The sequence below is a fragment of the Phalacrocorax carbo genome, chromosome 6 (genome assembly GCF_963921805.1).
Source record: "Phalacrocorax carbo chromosome 6, bPhaCar2.1, whole genome shotgun sequence".
Classification (NCBI taxonomy): Eukaryota; Metazoa; Chordata; class Aves; order Suliformes; family Phalacrocoracidae; genus Phalacrocorax; species Phalacrocorax carbo.
The window spans coordinates 2,519,902-2,536,891 of NC_087518.1; the positions used below are offsets into that span (position 1 = coordinate 2,519,902).

At 43.9% G+C, this 16,990-nt stretch overlaps 1 protein-coding gene across 5 annotated transcripts in view; it reads right to left on the reverse strand.

The window, feature by feature from the left end:
• ITPR1 (inositol 1,4,5-trisphosphate receptor type 1) overlaps positions 1 to 16,990 on the reverse strand; it is a 180,009-nt gene that overhangs the window by 96,595 nt on the left and 66,424 nt on the right. For 4 of the 5 annotated variants that reach the window (XM_064453424.1, XM_064453427.1, XM_064453425.1 and 1 more), the window contains 14 exons: positions 16,522 to 16,663; positions 15,990 to 16,148; positions 15,231 to 15,403; positions 14,852 to 14,971; positions 13,339 to 13,533; positions 11,704 to 11,955; positions 10,147 to 10,288; positions 9,000 to 9,153; positions 8,475 to 8,662; positions 6,821 to 6,959; positions 5,283 to 5,341; positions 3,951 to 4,112; positions 3,682 to 3,852; positions 403 to 468 (listed from right to left, as the gene is read on the reverse strand). In XM_064453424.1, the coding sequence (XP_064309494.1) occupies positions 403 to 468; positions 3,682 to 3,852; positions 3,951 to 4,112; positions 5,283 to 5,341; positions 6,821 to 6,959; positions 8,475 to 8,662; positions 9,000 to 9,153; positions 10,147 to 10,288; positions 11,704 to 11,955; positions 13,339 to 13,533; positions 14,852 to 14,971; positions 15,231 to 15,403; positions 15,990 to 16,148; positions 16,522 to 16,663 (2,122 nt within the window). Of the gene's footprint in view, positions 1 to 402; positions 469 to 3,681; positions 3,853 to 3,950; positions 4,117 to 5,282; positions 5,342 to 6,820; positions 6,960 to 8,474; positions 8,663 to 8,999; positions 9,154 to 10,146; positions 10,289 to 11,703; positions 11,956 to 13,338; positions 13,534 to 14,851; positions 14,972 to 15,230; positions 15,404 to 15,989; positions 16,149 to 16,521; positions 16,664 to 16,990 lie in introns of all 5 variants that reach the window. The other variant, XM_064453422.1, reaches the window with a different exon arrangement.

Consider the following 16,990-nt stretch of genomic DNA (forward strand, 5'->3'; position numbering starts at 1 on the left):
CGCCCCACCAATGCCAACGCGTGCTCTTTGTCAGGTGTTTTTTAAATTAAGTTTCAACAGTACTGAGGTTTTGAGTGCAAGGTACTCAGGACAGGGCAAATTAAACAGCTTCTCCACTTGCTTACTTCCTTCATAGCCTTTAACAATAAAAATATTGTGTTACCATTGAAACAGAGGCAAAATGTCGCGTTTCTCACTAATCCATTCTTAGGAAAGAATACACGTCGTGCTTATTATATTCCTGGCTTCTCATTCAAGCTGGGCTTTTTTATTACTCAGCAAATAGTCTCCACAATGGAAGAGTGACTCAGACTTTCCTGGGTGCCTCTCTCTGACTGCAGCTCTCCAGAACTGGGTTAGTCATTTACACTTGCATTTAACTATCACGAAGCGAAGTTTTACCTCTTTTACTACACGGTAGTTGTAGCTGCTGGTACTTTCAGGTTTTTGGGACTTGCTGTGACCTTCCTGAGGATAAAAATCAGACAATTTATTAGTAGCTTATACTATTGTCTTCATGAAGGCTACAATTACCGTTCAAGGATAGTGCCTGCTCTCGTCCTGGAAAGGAGGGTCATCCTTCAGTTTTCTGACAGTCTCAGAAAAATACATATGATTATCCTGTCATGTCAAATTAACCTCTATAACATAAAATAAGGTGAGGGTGGGATGATTTTAGGGATAGCAACCTGCTGTCCTTTCCGTTGCTTGTCGCATTCTGTCTGTAATTAAGCCTCCCCCAAAAAACCTTCCTACCTTCTCTCCCTCTCTACTATTATTAAACTGTCGTTGCACAGGTATCAAGAGATGCCTCACAGTACTACGCACAAGGAAAGCAACAAGTAAATTACTTTCATTTACTTCCAACAATAAATGTTCATAACCCAGAGACTATTTCTTGAATTCCCTCACCCAGACTATGTGATTGCAAGTTATATGGAGGCAAAAGGCGTTTAATTAGTTCTAAGCCAGATGTGCATGCCAAGGAAGTCCCATACTATCAGGTACAGATAAAGCACCGTTCTGTCATTTAATTATAGTGCCACGATTCAAAACGCACCACCTGAAGAGTTCACAGCTCTGCCCTTAATGTTATTTGAGGTACTTTTGGCCATACAAAACCTGTACAATCTGCCAGCGCTGAAAGGACACAACTCGGGAGCCAGAGCAAACCCAAACCAACTGCGCTCTCAGAGCCTGAAGATGACACTTCAGTGGCTGCTAATCCTAACAGTTTCCGCTTGAGACTAACTGACATCAACTAGCTCAAGTTGACGAGTTTCTCTTATGCTTGCCTTACTCTACACTCAATACAGACAGCCTCACCAGGCTATGCAGCGTGCTGCAAAGACGGCGCTTTTTTGTCACATTTCTGGAAGCAGTTACACCTTCATAACATATTCATAGAATCATAGAATCGTTTAGGTTAGAAAAAACCTTTAAGATCATCAAGTCCAACCGTTAACCCAGTACTGCCAAGCCCACCACTACACCATGGCCCTCAGCACCACATCTACACGTCTTTTACATACCTCCAGGGATGGCAACTCTACCACTTCCCCGGGCAGCCTGTTCCAATGCTCGACAACCCTTTTGGTGAAGAAATTTTTCCTAATATCAATCTAAAAAGCCCCCCCGGTGCAACTTGAGGCCATTTCCTCATATCCTATCACTTGTTACTCGGGAAAAGAGACTTGTGACTGGCCACCAACTGGATTTAACTCAGTTCACCACAACTCTCTGGGCTTGGCCATCCAGCCAGTTTTTCCACACAGCGAAGAGTACGCCCATCGAAGCCACAAGCTGCCAGCTTCTCCAGGAGAATGCTGTGGGAAACTGTCAACGGCTTTACTAAAGCCTAGGTAGACAACATCCACAGCCTTTCCCTTGTCCGCTAAGTGGGCCACCTTGTCATAGAAGGAGATCAGGTTGGTCAAACAGGAAACCTGTGCTGGCTGGGCCTGATCCGCTGGTTGTCCTGTACATGCCATACGATGGCACTCAGGATGATCTGGTCCATGACCCTCCCTGGCACCAAGGTCAGACTGACAGGCCTGTAGCTCCCCTAATCCTCCTTCCAGCCCTTCCTGTAGATGGGTGTCACATTTGCTAATCTCCAGTCCACTAGGACCTTCCCTATTAGCCAGGACTCCTGACAAATGATGGAAAGTGGCTTGGTGAGCACTTTCACCAGCTCGCTCATTATGCTTGCGTGGATCCCATCCTGATTTGCGTGGGTTGAAGTGGTGTAGCAGGTTGCTAACCATTTCCTCTTGGATTAGGGGGGCTTCATTCTGCTCCCCACCCCTGCATACCTGGAGAACAGGTGGTCTTACTATTAAAGACAGAAGCAAAGAAGGCATTAAGTACATCAGCCTTTTCCTCATCCTTTGTCACCAAGTTTCCCCCCACATCCAATAAAGGACTAAGATACTCCTTAGCCCTCCTTTTATTGCCAATATATTTATAGAAACATTTTTTTTTCTTTTACAACAGTAGCCAGATCAAGTTCTAGCTGGGCTTTGGCCCTTCTGATTTTCTCCCTGCATAACCTCACGACATCCTTGTAGTCCTCCTGAGTTGCCTGCCCCTGCTTCCAAAGGTCAAAAACTCTCCTTTTTTTCCTAAGTTCCAGCCAAAGCTCTCTGTTCAGCCAGGCTGTTTCTCTTCCCCACTGGTTCGTCTTACAGCACATGGGGACAGCCTGCTCCTGCGCCTTTAAGCCTTCCTAAAGAATGCCCAGCCCTCCTGGACCCCTTTGCCCTTCAGGACTGCCTCCCAGAGGACTCTACCAACCGGTCTCCTGAACAGGCCAAAGTCTGCCCTCTGGAAGTCCAAGGTAACAGTCCTGCTAAGCCCCATCCTTACTTCTCCAAGACTAAAAACTCCATTTTGTAATCGCTATGCCCAGGATGGCCTCCAACCATCACATCACCCACAAGTCCTTTGCTCACCAACAGCAGGTCCAGCAGGCACCTTCCCTAGTTGGCTCCCTCACCAGCTGTCAGTGTCAGGAAGGTCTCTTCCACACACTCCAGGAACCTCCAAGCCTGTTTCCTCTCTGCTGTACTGTATTTCCAGCAGACATCTGTTAGGTTTAAGTCCCCCACGAGAACAAGGGCTAGCAATCATGAGGCTTGTCCCAGCTGCCTATAGAATATTTCATCCACCTCTTCATCCTGCTTGGGTGGTCTATAAGAGACTTCCACCATGATATCTGCCTTGTGGGTAAGAATCAGGGGGAAGGCCAACAAATACTCAACCCTATTATCACCATCATTAAGCTCTAGACAATCAAAACACCCCCTGACATACAGAGCTACCCCCACTGCCTCTCCTGCCATGCCTATCTCTTCTGAAGAGTTCGTAGCCACCCACTGAAGCACTCTGGTTGTGTGAGTCATCCCACCATGTTTCTGTGACGGCAATTGTATCATAGTTTTCCAGCTGCACAATGGCTTCCAGCTCCTCCTGTCTGATGCCCATGCTGCATGCATTGGTGTAGATGTGCTTCAGCTGGGCTACTGATCCCGCCACCTTTTTTGGAGGGAGAAACCCTAATTCCTAGTGACCATTCTCAGGCAATTCTGTGGTTTCTAACACATCCATAACCCCCGTGTCTTTGCTGCTGCATGGATCTCCATATTAGCACGTGAATTTGGGCAAACACAACCTAATTACCTCTTTTTTCTTGTGTTCGTTTTCACCTTGCACTCCATCCATAGCCTCATCAGGACCTTGGCCTTTGTACACCCAAAGCTCCGATTTTTCCACAATAGACCTCAGCTGGTCCAAGTCTTGCTTTATCTGCTTGTAGTTGTCAACATCTTGGCTGGTAACAAGCAGTTGAACCTTACATGAATGCAATCCATTAGTTGCACAAAAGGATTGTTTTTAGCTGCAATATATACATTCAGATGAGGAATAACGCTCTTAATACACACGCATACCTGCTTAAAAGCTTGTAGGACTTCTTGTCTCTGACTAAAGTGCCGGAAGAGTAGCTGAAGTGCTCCAGACACCAGAGGAGGATAATCATGCATTGTTAAATGCAACAAAACTCTGAGAAACGTTCTGCCACCATGATCGTCCAAATCCAGTGGTGTATTCTCCTCACTGAAAGCAGAGCATAGGAGTTAACTAGCATATTAAGCTGAATGTCCCAGCAGGTTCTTAAGTCCAGTCAGCAGTGGCAGAAAGCCTTTTTCTTACTTGTAGATAAGGCGGAAATTTATCAAATCAAGTGCTATCTTAAGAAACACAGGGACTTTTGGTGTACTGCTTAACAGGGAGGCTATTCCAGAATCTCATCAATCATGGTTCACTCAGCTTACATTACCCAACTCACATTTTTGGGGGGTCAAACTATGTCAAAGTATTTGCCCCTATATCAGCCTCACCCTATTGCTCAGACAGTTCTTGCCCATTCCCGGTACTAATCTTTCTCACTATTTCTGAAATAAAACCCTACCTCAGTATCCAGGTTGCAATGCTAATTACGTCAAGCACTTGAAATCCTCCTTTTCCCTCTGCGCCTCTTTTCTGAGCATGAGACACTCACATTGTATTTTTTTTTTCCTATCAGTGGCCCCTGAATCTTCTCCGCATTTTGCTTCTGACTGAGTCTGCACATGCTTAGATTAAAAATTCTGGTTATTAATTCTGTAAGCGAATCTCTCTCCCCCTTCTGCTTCATTTAAGAAGTAGTTATCTTCAGTTTACGGAAAACTGCAGCTCTGAGCAGCTTAAGGACAAGCTCAGGTACTTGGAGACCGTCACTGACTTGCTGTCCTGTGATTTAAGAAAGGATATAAGCTGCTCTGGAAGGCAGGCAGGGATGGAGGGTACGGCTTGCTTTGTTCTGCCATGCATATGCAGTTTAATGCTGCATTATACAAAAAAAAAAGGATGGCTAAATATATATCTGTCTCAGAAGTCCCAGGTCCTTGCCTACACAAACTTCTCTACCTAAGATTTTACTGCAGCATTCAGCTTCGATGCACTAATCCTCCAGCTTGGCTGTCACCCACAAAAGCAAAGCCCTCCCATGAAGATCCTTCTGGCTGAAGGACCCCTGTCTGTGGCTTCTACTCCAAGTGGACACTATGAGCTGTATCAAAGGCATTTCAGGAAAAGGAAGCCCAGGTAACCACGGCAGCTGTTTCCAATCTTTTCCCAGTTACAACCTCACTTTCAACTGCAGTCCCCACTCCTCGGGAGCCCTGAAGGCTGCAGCCTGGGAACGCCTGAGCTACCCCTCGATTGGCACTAGTAAGAGATACTTTCCTTCCACCGAAGATCCCCTCAGCTTGTTCTTCAATGTGTTCAAAGTCTAGGGCTCCTGAGAAGACAGACAAATACATTATTTCAGAGTTGCACCGAAGAGGTTTTTACAGCCTAAAACCATTTTAAGTGACAAGTGGTGATGTAGCTGTAAACAAGAGGGTCATAACAAGCTAAAGGGAACGCTGGCGGATTACTGAAGCAGCCTGCTAAGATAACATGAGACAATAAATTAACCTGTTCTCAGCTCACAAATTAAACTGCATAATCACTTCAGCAACGTCCAGGCTTATTCTTCCCCTGCCTATTTTTAGATGGCACCAGCATCATTCCAGGACAGTGATGGGACCTGGTGTCATTCAGACGGGGCCAGCCACAAGAAATACCAAACTTCAGCCTTGAGAAGTTCTAAAGCAATAAATTCAGCAGTGACAGCAATACCCCTGTGGCTCAAGAGACGAAAAGGTCTTTGCGTTTTTCAGTGTGAGGTATATATTATCCCATAGGCAGTGACCGATATTCTGAACTAAAAAGACTAAAAATGGTGAAACAGTGTCGGAGCTCTCAATCTTTCACAAGTATTTGCAAAGGGGAACGGAAAGAGCATGGGGATTTTATATCTTTGCCAAAAACATATACCTTCTTTCTTCTAAAGTTCAGCTGGCAGAAAGAGCTCTCGCTCTCCCCGCCGGCCCCGTTTCGAAGGCCCTGGCACCCCGGGGGGCTGGACAGGCAGCTCAAGAAAAAAGCTAACACATCCCCCTTAAAGTGGGATCAAAGGAAAGAGTCTCCTCCCTTTGAAGACTTCACACCTAAACCACATTCTCCCTAACTTTCTCCTTTGCATCTAGCGATACAGTCCCCAAATTGAGGGAGGAACACTGTTTGCTGTCTAATAAGGTGCAATTTTAAAGTCCGTTTACATTCCTACATGGTTCAGCTCCTAACTACAGGACACTTCCCCTGGAAAGCAATACAGCAATTGACAACACCCCATCTACCCAGTCTACCGGCTGTCCTGCTTTCCATTTAGAACAACACTGGACATGAGAAGCTCCTCAACAGCTTACTTTCATACCCTTGCCTAGCAGCAGAGAGATACGACACCTCCCGATCTCTTGCCTTCCTTTGGAAAAGAGAAATTTGGGTGGTAGAGGCATCAGGCCAGGGAAAAGGGGTGGAGGAAATCAGATGACTTCGGGGACCCTTCTCCTTCACCCAGAAACAGGACTAGAAGAGACTTAATTTGAACTTGATGACAGATCACACGTGATAGTGTTTATTTCAGGCTTTCTTTGAAGGATGCATCTCAGGCTCTTGGTCACACTTGACACATGGAAACAGATAAGAGAAAATGAACAAAAAATATCCTGGGTTTTGTTGGGGGTATATGGAAATGATCCCTACTGTTATGCCTGCTTTAATGGGACCCTTCATATGCTGAAGCAAGAACCTGCATCAATTATCCAATTGGCACCTCTAAGGTTCCAGAGTCTTCCCTAACCCCCACAAATTCATCCTTTGCAAAATAACTAACCTGGTACGTTAGCTGGCATTTCTTGATTACTGCTTCCAGTGGGTGATTCAGACATCTGGGCATTGCTTTCATCAAATTCGTGTTTAAATATACACAGTAGGCAAGAGATTCTGTAGTCCAATCTCACATTCAAAATAAACTGATAATACAAAAGTAGTAAAAATGCTGAAGTAACATGCCTGTTTCCAAGCACATGTGCAGACAATTTACACACAATGCAGTGCTACAAACATGCAAGATCAACATAGTAAAAGCGTGGATTTCACTTGAAGAGGCACGCAAATATTTTCTTGAAAATCCCCAGAATTCAGTGATTTTTTTCCCCCCACTGATTTCCATGAGCATATGATACGCACACGGTAATAAATACTTATGAGCAGAAGATTTTGGCAGCGTTTCGATCCCTCGTTACTGCCCAACGCAGGCATCCTCACCCGGCCCGCCCCCAGGACAGGAAAGCAGCATTTCTCTCTCCGCTCTGAAGCCAGCGGGGACCTGACAGACCAGCGCCGCTGCCCTCCTCGCACCGACTCCCCGGGCGCCGCAAGCCGAACACGAGCCGCTGCCGCTAGCGCAGCGTCGCAGCCTGCTGCTGCCACACAACAGCCACCGGTTCAGGCGGGTGCACTGGCCGGTGCCAGCGAAACCTCCCGAGTAAGGGAGACCACCTTCTCGGCAGCCTTCCTCCCCTCTTGAGGGAAGCCGGACAATGCAAAGAACACTTGCAGTTCTCTCAGATTTACGGGAAAACAACGCCAGTTTTAATAACCCACGGTAACAGGGGGAATACTGGCACTCTAAAATATCCCACTGCACATGCCAGGCCATAAGACAAGTTCTGGCTTTAACTAAAATTAGCAATGGTGAAAGGAAGTGAATCAAGCCTCCCCTACGTGCTGCATCTGCTGCTGAGGGGAAGGGCATAACCTGAAACTCAGCTACGTGCGAAACCTCCCACGGGGGCACAGGGAAGGTACACCATGGCTTTCCTGCTGCTTCGCGTGCTTTCGCCCACAAGGCTTTTGCAGCATTCTGGCCTCCCTGAACTTGCCCATGCAGTTACCGAAGAGAAAAAGGACTCCTACACTGAGGGAGGGAAGGTGGATTTCAGCGCAGTAATTCTGCGGCAACGTCAAGATCGAACCAGCGCCGTGGAAAAGGGGAAAAACTTTTCTCGCTGTGTCCTGAAGACTTAGGAGTGAACAAGTGAGAAAAGCCAGACAGAAGTGGAAGAGACGGCGAGGCTGGCAAATGTGCAGGGATAAAAAAAACATTCCAGGCTGATGGCTGTATGAGGAGTCTCAAGTGTCTCCCCCTTCCTTGGGGCACTTAACAACGGCCCTGTATATTCAGAGAAATTACTCAGACGGAAAGGTGGAAGACGAGCTCTCCACTTACACAAGTCAGATATTCACAGATCACCATTAAATACACAGATGTCTATTGCAAACTTGTTTCTATTAAATTGTTTCAGCAATGGCATAATACCGTCATATGCAGCGCGAGCGCTGCGTGCCTGAAGGAGCCACCCTTGTAAGGCTTCTCCAGTTTGAGAGGGGCACATGCAAGGCAGGAGCGAATTCAAAGGCAGCGGGGTACTGCGTTAACGCTTAAAGACGGCACAAGACGCGACACTAGTCTGCGTTGCCAGTACCTGAAGTATTTCGATGATCTTCAGCTTTGTGTCCATAACCAGGATGTCCTCTTTCTCGGGCTCGCTCTGCTTGACGTTGCCCTCAGGAGCGGCAGCCAGCGGAGTCATGGGCAAGAACCCACCGCCTCTGAGCACCACCTGGGTCATCAGCTCACCGACTCCATGGATTGATCTCATCACATTGCTCCCTTCAGAGAGGTAGGCAAACAGGTAAGGTTATGATGGTGTAATGGGACTGCAATAACAGGGCAAGGACCCTTCACATCCTATGGAAAGAAATAGTCTCAACATTAAACAAGGCCAGGCAGACACCTAAACCCCTGGAACATACAGGAGCCAACAGAGGCACCGCAGTACTGTCAGAAACCCCTTGCTCTCCCCCTCTTTCACCGTAGGCATTACTCAGCTTTACAACCGAGCCATGGACAGAAAGGAGCAGAAGATTTCGAACCCACGTCGATGTTTTGAGATGAGCTAGAAACTACCAAAGAACAGCCTGTTCTGGCAATCATTTTTCAGCCTTACCTTTACTTTCCTCGCCTTTTGCCATCTTGGTAATAGGGAAGATGGTAGTGATGTGCACACAGTCTAGTATAGCAAGGAGGATTTTGGTTAGTCTGAGGAGGTCGCAGAAGTTGTAGAAACCAAAATAGATCAGATTTCTGGCTAAGTTAACAACCTACCAAAATAATCACAGAAAGCCTGATTAATACTAAATATTTCGCTATCACAATCCATTTGTCATAACAGTGAAATCAAGGCACTATCTGCGAGTCATATCCTTATCATAGTACCTTGTAATTCCATAAGACTGTATAGTTCTACATTTTATCAGGAAGTTTTCTACTTGCCTACAAATACTGCAAGGCCTGGAGTAACAGTCTCTACCTGCAGTTGCTATTCTATAGCTACAGAATCGTACATATTTGTCTCATTACAGAAGAGGTAAGATATGTCAAGACTAAAGGGAATGTGCAGATGCTTCTTACGGTTTTGTCTTACAAAAAAAATAATACATATTGCACATCTGAAGCTCACTGCTGCCAAGCCATAACGTTTCCCCACAAGTCCTCCACATACACTGCTTCAAGATTCACACGTAAGGCTTCCACATATAGAGCAAATATTCAATGTAGCCCCATTACCTGAAGTATTTTTCCTCAAATACTTTTTCTTTTAAAGAAACATCGCATATTTTCTTTAATTAATGGTTATTTCGGTAATACTATTGCATGGATTGGCTACATTTTATTTGCACAGACTATTTTAATAGGTCGGTAAGTCAGAGGAGACTCTTGTTCTCTTCCTGAGCAATTCTGTACGCTCTAGAGACTATCTGTGCATGCAGACAGTGTTTAGTTTTCGAGAATATTTATTCCAGTAAAGCTTGACTTTGCAATAACAGTGAGAGCACAAAAAGTAAACAAATCTAAGCCATAAGCTCACATTCATTAATTGTATTTCAACAACTATCATTGCAAACTGTGACAAACTTCAGTGGAGCTGCTTGCACGAGGAGAAAGGACTACACCAGAAAGTAGGAGCCTTCTGAGGCTCAGCACTAATTACTCGCCAATCTACCTGGTGTTGAAAAGAGTACCAACATTGCACACACAAAAAAAGGATTTAAAAAAAAAAAGAAAAAAGGGAAAAATCAGAACTGGATAACTACCTCAAAAGTGAGCTTATTTTTCTCTTTATCAGAGAAAGGGAACCTCTGACACACCACATCTCTTAAATATTCCTCTACAAATTCCATTGTTTGTGCAAATCTCTCCTTAATTTCATCTTTGGAAGTTCCACTGCTATCATAGCTGAAGAGGAAAAAAAAAACAAAACAAAACACAAAACAAAACACAAAACTTAGCATGCAAATACACAGGGCTCTCCTCCCCCGACACAACTTTTCATTGGTTTGTCAAAATCTAAGAGAAGTTAAAGGCTGTTAAACAATTTACCCAAACGAGGGAGTCAGGAAGCTGACACCATAATTTCCTGGCTTTTGCTGTTTTATCCCAGATGCTCCTTTTGCACTATTTAAAAATGTCTGAGGAAAAACAACAAAAAAGACAATTTTGTCCCAATAAAAAAAGAGGAAACCCTTATTATTTTAGTGGAAACAATGACAAGCTACGTACAGCACTGAGGCAAACGGATGTGGCCAAGGGATGCTGCCTGTGGATGCTATTTTCCTCCAAATAAAAACAAATACGTATGCAGTGCAGCCATTAATTTTTCTTAATACAAATTCTAGGTTTGTTTCTCAGCGTGTGCAGGGGGCGTCCGAAAAAGAATCCCCACCACCTTCCACTAACTACTTCTCTTTCCCCGTTTGATCACGTATCACTGTTTAGCTTCTGCCAGAGCTGAAGACATTTGTTTTTCTATTTTGGCATTTAAAGTTGAATATGATCTACCACATCACTCTCAGCAAAGAAAACTAGGCTGGCAAGGAGGGAAGGGAGGGGAAAAAGAAGAAACCACTGAAGACCAGTACTAATACTGACAAGACTCAAACTCCTACCATTTAACAGGAATTTTAAATGTTTGTTTTTTCCAACCAAAAAAATTGAGTTCTGAATAGTTGAAGTGTTATAAATTTTAAATTATTTGTACTATAAAGAGTTAATATAAGTTTATGGTCAAGAAATCACATCTCCAGTCTAGCTGTGGTTTTATATAGGCTTTGCACCACTGTGTCGGAGTATTTTCCATCGGAGCTTAAGGAACACGACAGTGTCTCCAACACATCACTTGTTTCAGCATCTTCCCCCTTGTTTTTGCTTTTGGTTGCGCGAGCTACCGTATGGACAACCTGCCCTGAACAGCCTACGCTCCAATCAGATAGGGCTGGAGGAAAAATGAACAGGTCCTCCCTTTGCTTTCCCTCCCTAGGGCCAGGCCACTCATCACATCACCCAGATCAGAGACGGAGCACCGCCGTGATCCGTGCGCGGTTTGGAGACAAACCCCTTACGCCACGCACATACAGGTGGGTTTTGTTGTTCTCGGGATGGTTCTCCCCAGCAAATGTTACAGACAAGTTAAACTACAGGGTCTGAATAACAGAACTAGTGAGAATACATAATGGATTTTATTAATTTTTATTATTATAATGGTTTATTTTTTTAAACAGAAGTATAAATAACGCATGAGTTGAGGATTGATTTGTTTTAAAAATCAAGAGTGATGTAATTTCCTTTCCCACACGAGTCCAGCAAGTACTTACTCATCAATAGCAATTTCAGAAGGTATTTCAGACCACAGACGAGCATACTTCACTGGTGTCACTTGTTCTTGGGGGTCACGATCGACGTGCATATGAAGCATCAGCCGGCAGAAAGATGCTCTCAGATCATATGGCAAATTTTCATCAGACATGCAACGGAGAATGAGGTCCACATCCAGCTGGCCAGATATTTCATTTATGGCCAAATACTGTCGATCAAGGCACATTCTAGCAAAGAGGTTGAGTTGGTATCTTCGGGGGGTGGGGGGGGGAAGAAAAAAAATACATAAACAAACAGCTTACACTTGAATTTCCTGAAACACCCACTGGGTACAGTACCGATATGCTCTTATATGTATTAACAGAATTAATCTTTTATTTTCCAGTAATATAGCTACACTTATTGCGGAAAGAATAAAGTACTTATCAAACACTAGTAAAAGGTAACACAGTGGAAAATAGAATAAAAGGAGTCACCATATTTTCCTGAGAGTTACCTAGAATTAAGTAGTGCTGTTTATGAAAGCTACAGAAGAATCCAAAGAACACTTAAGGCAACTCAGCCTAAATACCGTAGAAGACCAAACACTTCTTACTAACACTGAAGCCACAGTCATTCACTGAGGCAACAGTCTATAAGGTAGACTAAAAATAATTAACACTACTAATTCCGCCTAAAAACAAGTGCAAGAAAATCTGCTTTGAAAGCATATACAGTTTCTTAAAATATATGAGAGGTTTCCTTCTGAGCTCAGCCCTCCAGGAGGCTCAAATAAAAACATGTGCTCGGAAGCGTACTGCAAGAACCATTTCAGTGGAAGAGATAATGCAAAAAAAAGATAGCTATTAAAAACAAAAAAAAATCTAGTCATACTTTCTGCATCACCACAATCGAGTCCATCAGGCTAACTCTCAGAAGTTTATAACCCAGACACAGGAATTTGGTCTGGGCTGAAACCTGATCTTACGCTATGCCAAGAACTTGGTGTCTTGTCAAGTCATCTGGAAACATCGCTTCATGTCAGAAACTGCTAAAAGCATAGCTTGTGCTGGGCGAAAGAGCACTGCACATTAATCAAACCAAACTTGGGGCATTTTCGTAACTTCAGATACTGTCCTGCTGAGAAGTGCAGGACCACTCACGGCTTTGAGCTTAGAGAGACATTTAGAAGTCAGGGAGAACAGCAGTGACTGCTTTAAAATCAAAAGCAAAGCCATGTGCACACCGAAATCCTCTTCTGCCTGCAAGCGGTTGTTCACCCCAGCTACCACCTGAACACAGGTAACCTAAAGAGTTAACATAGGGGCTCCCTGACAATATCCACTTACCAGGAAACCAAGCAGAAATACAGGCATTAAGTGCTGCACAAATTCAATACACTTTAAGCCTCAATTTTTTTTTTGTTTGGGGTTTTTTTAAAGTAATTTTCAACTTGCTTATGCTGATAATTGGACTTCTCACCACAAACAACTGTGTGCTTTCATCTCTCACTTTAAAGAGACTACTTCGACACTCTCCAATGGCTATTTTGCCCACAAAACCAGTACCCTTTCTCCCAAACTACAGCTTATGTACCAAGGGCTTCCCCACACAGCCTTGAACTCCACCAGCCAACTACTGCACATGCTGTTAACCTGTAGTAGCTGAGTACGTCCCGATCTTCCTTCTGCCCTTCCTTAGCATCCTGAGCCAACTCTCGGATACTCTTACTGCGGATTTCCTTGTTACTGTCTCTCCAGAACAACCACACTTCCTCCTCATCTTCTCCAACTTCCAAGGCATTTTCTCCACTCGACACTTCTTCAAACTCAAATCGAGAGAGGACCAGCCTGCCAGAAAAGTCAGGTTAGATCACAAACTGTCAAGACCCATGCAGAGCTTTTAGAACATTTCTTTTAAGACACTTGCTAAAAAAAAAAGACACTTGTCAAAATGTACTGGTGATACACAAGTAACTAATTTTGTCATCTCACCTGCATTCAGAAAACAAACGCTATTCCTCAACCCTGCGAGGTAAAAGCAGAGCATCACACTCTTTCAGCAGTAGCTGTTTACTACACAAAATCTTTAGGGTTTTTTTATCAAAAGCATGAGGATAGTATGAATTTAGATTGTAAGCTTTTCATTCAGCCTTAAGATGACCAACATGGCAGCTCCATTCAATGGATGAAGGTTAAGAGACAAGGAAGCTCAAGACATGCCTGACTGACTTTCAAAAACATCTTTACAGGAGAACTGCTTCAAAGCTCATTCAACAGACGAGGATTTGGTATACAAAAATATCTAAAAATCGATTAGCTCTGTATCCCATAAATGCCAAGTGGATCAGAACTTCTTTCTGCTTACGTGGCAAAATAACTAGAAACAAATCAGCTACTAAAACTCAACAGGCTTTGGGGGCTTTTATCTCCTGGGGAAAAAAAGGTCATACATCTGAAAAAAGACTAAACACACAAGGATGAGAACAAGCAAATGATGTAGCAACTTTAAATGCTGGTGAAAATAAATGCAAGCCATATGACTTCATGAAGAGAATTAACTGTCCAAGAACACTCTCATCCGTTTGTGATTTAAATACTACCCGACAAAGACCTGCTTCCCTTTTACAGTATTTTGATAATGATCTGTGCCCTATTTCTCATACCCAATAAAGCCATCTTTATGAAAGGTAATTGGGATTTGGTGCCTGCTGCAAGGCTTCAGCAGTGGCAGGGCAATGCTGAGAGCTGGAAACCAAAACCCGAGCTGCAGAGGGAGAAATGGGTGAGCAGGGATGCATCAGCTCCTGCTTTGCTGCAAGCTGAGCTCGGTGGGCATGCACCCAAGAAGCCCTCGCTCACTTCAGGCAGCTTATGGAGGAAAGCCTGAAGCCCAGAGGAGGATCAGGCCCACAGGACGCCGCACGCCTTCCTGCAAAGTCTGTCTACTTTGATCAAACGTGAGATATCTGAAAGATTTCTCTGACTGCAGAACTGAGAACGCATATGGCAGACGTCTGCTGTCATCAATACCCATTTACTGTGTATTTGAAGAGGACCCCACACATACTTAACTGCTTTCTCTAGACATGCCAGCAGCGCTCTCAGCTTTGAATCACCTTCCTTCTGTTTCACGCTAGGAAAACCATCTTTAAAGGCATTAACTTACTTAGTTTCAATGAGAATGTCTGCATTTGCTGGATTCAGCACGGCTTTACAAATCAACTCCTGTGTCACTGGAATAGACTTGTTCATGGAAACGCACAGATCTGAGAGGTAATCCAAAAACCTGTTGGGAAACGCGAGCCAAAAGGGTATCAATCCTTGTTGAGATCTAGACTGAAGCAATCTACATTTCAGAAAGAAAACATTCAGAACTCCATTTTAACATTGCAGAGCGAGACTGTTGCCTGAGGGGGAAGTTACAGCGAGTGCCAAAAAAGAAGTGAACTAGCTGTGCTTCCTTACTAGCAAGTTGGCAGGTACAGATTTTTCTCAGGCAGCTAAGAGGAAAAGGGTAATCGTATACTCAAAAACATCGGTCTCACCTGGGCTCCCTATTTTTCCTCACAAGACTAACAAAAGTGTCAATCTCAGCAGCTGTGATGTGCTTCTCCAAGAGCTTGCGATTGTTATGAAGCAGTGCCGTAATAGTGTCCTCGGCCAAGACGTCGTAGCCAATTTGCTTCTGCATGAAGCCAAACTGCTTCGCAATGTATTCCTTCAAAACGCAGAGGGAAGAAGGAAGGTGTTGTAATTAATTCTTAGAATTCTAGAAAATACTCAATAACAGAAAACAGTAAAATGTTTGTCAATAGCAACATCCCGAGAAGCCAGCTGGATTAGATTCAAACTGTTCTTCTTTTGAGAGAAAGCAAGCGATGACAGATAACATTACCACCCCCCTCCCTCCCGGGGTAGATGCCACCAAGGCATTTATCCTCATCTGACAGGAGTTTGTTTTTAATACATGGTAACAAAAAATAAGCAGCCTTAATTTAGGGGTCAGCTTTCGACAGAGCTCGTAGTATGCAAGAGTGAAGAAAGTCTTATCATTCACCTGGATTTGACAGTTAGCAATTCCATTGTTTTCTTAAATTCCCCTTAGAACTGGTACTAATTACACTGCATAGTCTCTGACAGAGAAGAAAAATGCCAGATAGAGTAAAACCGAGCCATCCAAAAATCCCTTGCTGACTGCACAATCACAGCATAGCAGCATTTAATTAATGGGATGCAGCTTTTGTATTTTTTTGGATCACAGGAACAACGTTAGCACCACTGAAAGCTACAGACATATTTCCAACCTGATTCTTTCTGTAATCCTGCTGAGAGTGTCTCAGCACTCTGTAGCAAAGCCGGCATATGTGTCTGAAAGGAGCGTGACGCTGGTCTCCAAGCTCCTCCAACCGCAACATCGGGCCATCACCACTGTCTGTAAATGGTGCTTGCAACAACTTGAATATCTGTAGATTTATTAAAAACATGAAATCCCATGACACACTGCCTTCATCTGATTAAAATTAGTCTAAAAGCATTGTGTCGGCGTCTTTAGATTTCTAAAAGGTACATCAGAAACACGCTGTAGTTGCCAGGTTTGTTCCTTTACAACAGAGTAGCCTGGACAGAAGACGATGTCGATCACCTCTAGTCAACAGCATATTCTGTAATTTCTTCTTCTAGCAATGGTATGGCTACAGTCCACTGCCAGGAGCCTGCTGAACGCTCGGAACTCAAAGGATTTTTTGGCCCCAATAATTTGGCCGGGTTCTCTGTTATCAGTTTGTCTTTCCCGACAACCCTCCTTGCACGCAGAGACTGGAGAAAAATGCAGCCTACCTGCTTTAGAATATTCTGTTCTCTCATCAGTTTTTGCCGTTCTCTATTAGGTTTAGAAAATACCACTTCAAGGACATCTTGCCCGGAATTAGTTCCACCAGTTACAAAATAGACCAAATCTTCCAACAATTTGGTTACAGATCTACGGAAAAGCCAGACGTTGTTAATACCAGACTACAAAGCCTATCTGTTAAAAGAGCAATGCCAGTGTAAGTTTACATAGATTTCAAAATGGTAAATGAAAAAAAAAAACCAACACATCAATTAGACCCGACTCAGATGCTGGATAAAGCACATAGGTTTGTACAGAACTTAGAATCAGGAACTAATGCTCCCTATTGCTATAGCCTTGCTGTCTAATGACTAAACCATAGCAGCAGTAAGGCAATGATACCACTTTAGGGCAACTGTTCGCTCCCCAAGCTCTGTTCGGCAGTTCTTTAAGCTGCCAGAGAAAGGAAAAAAAGTC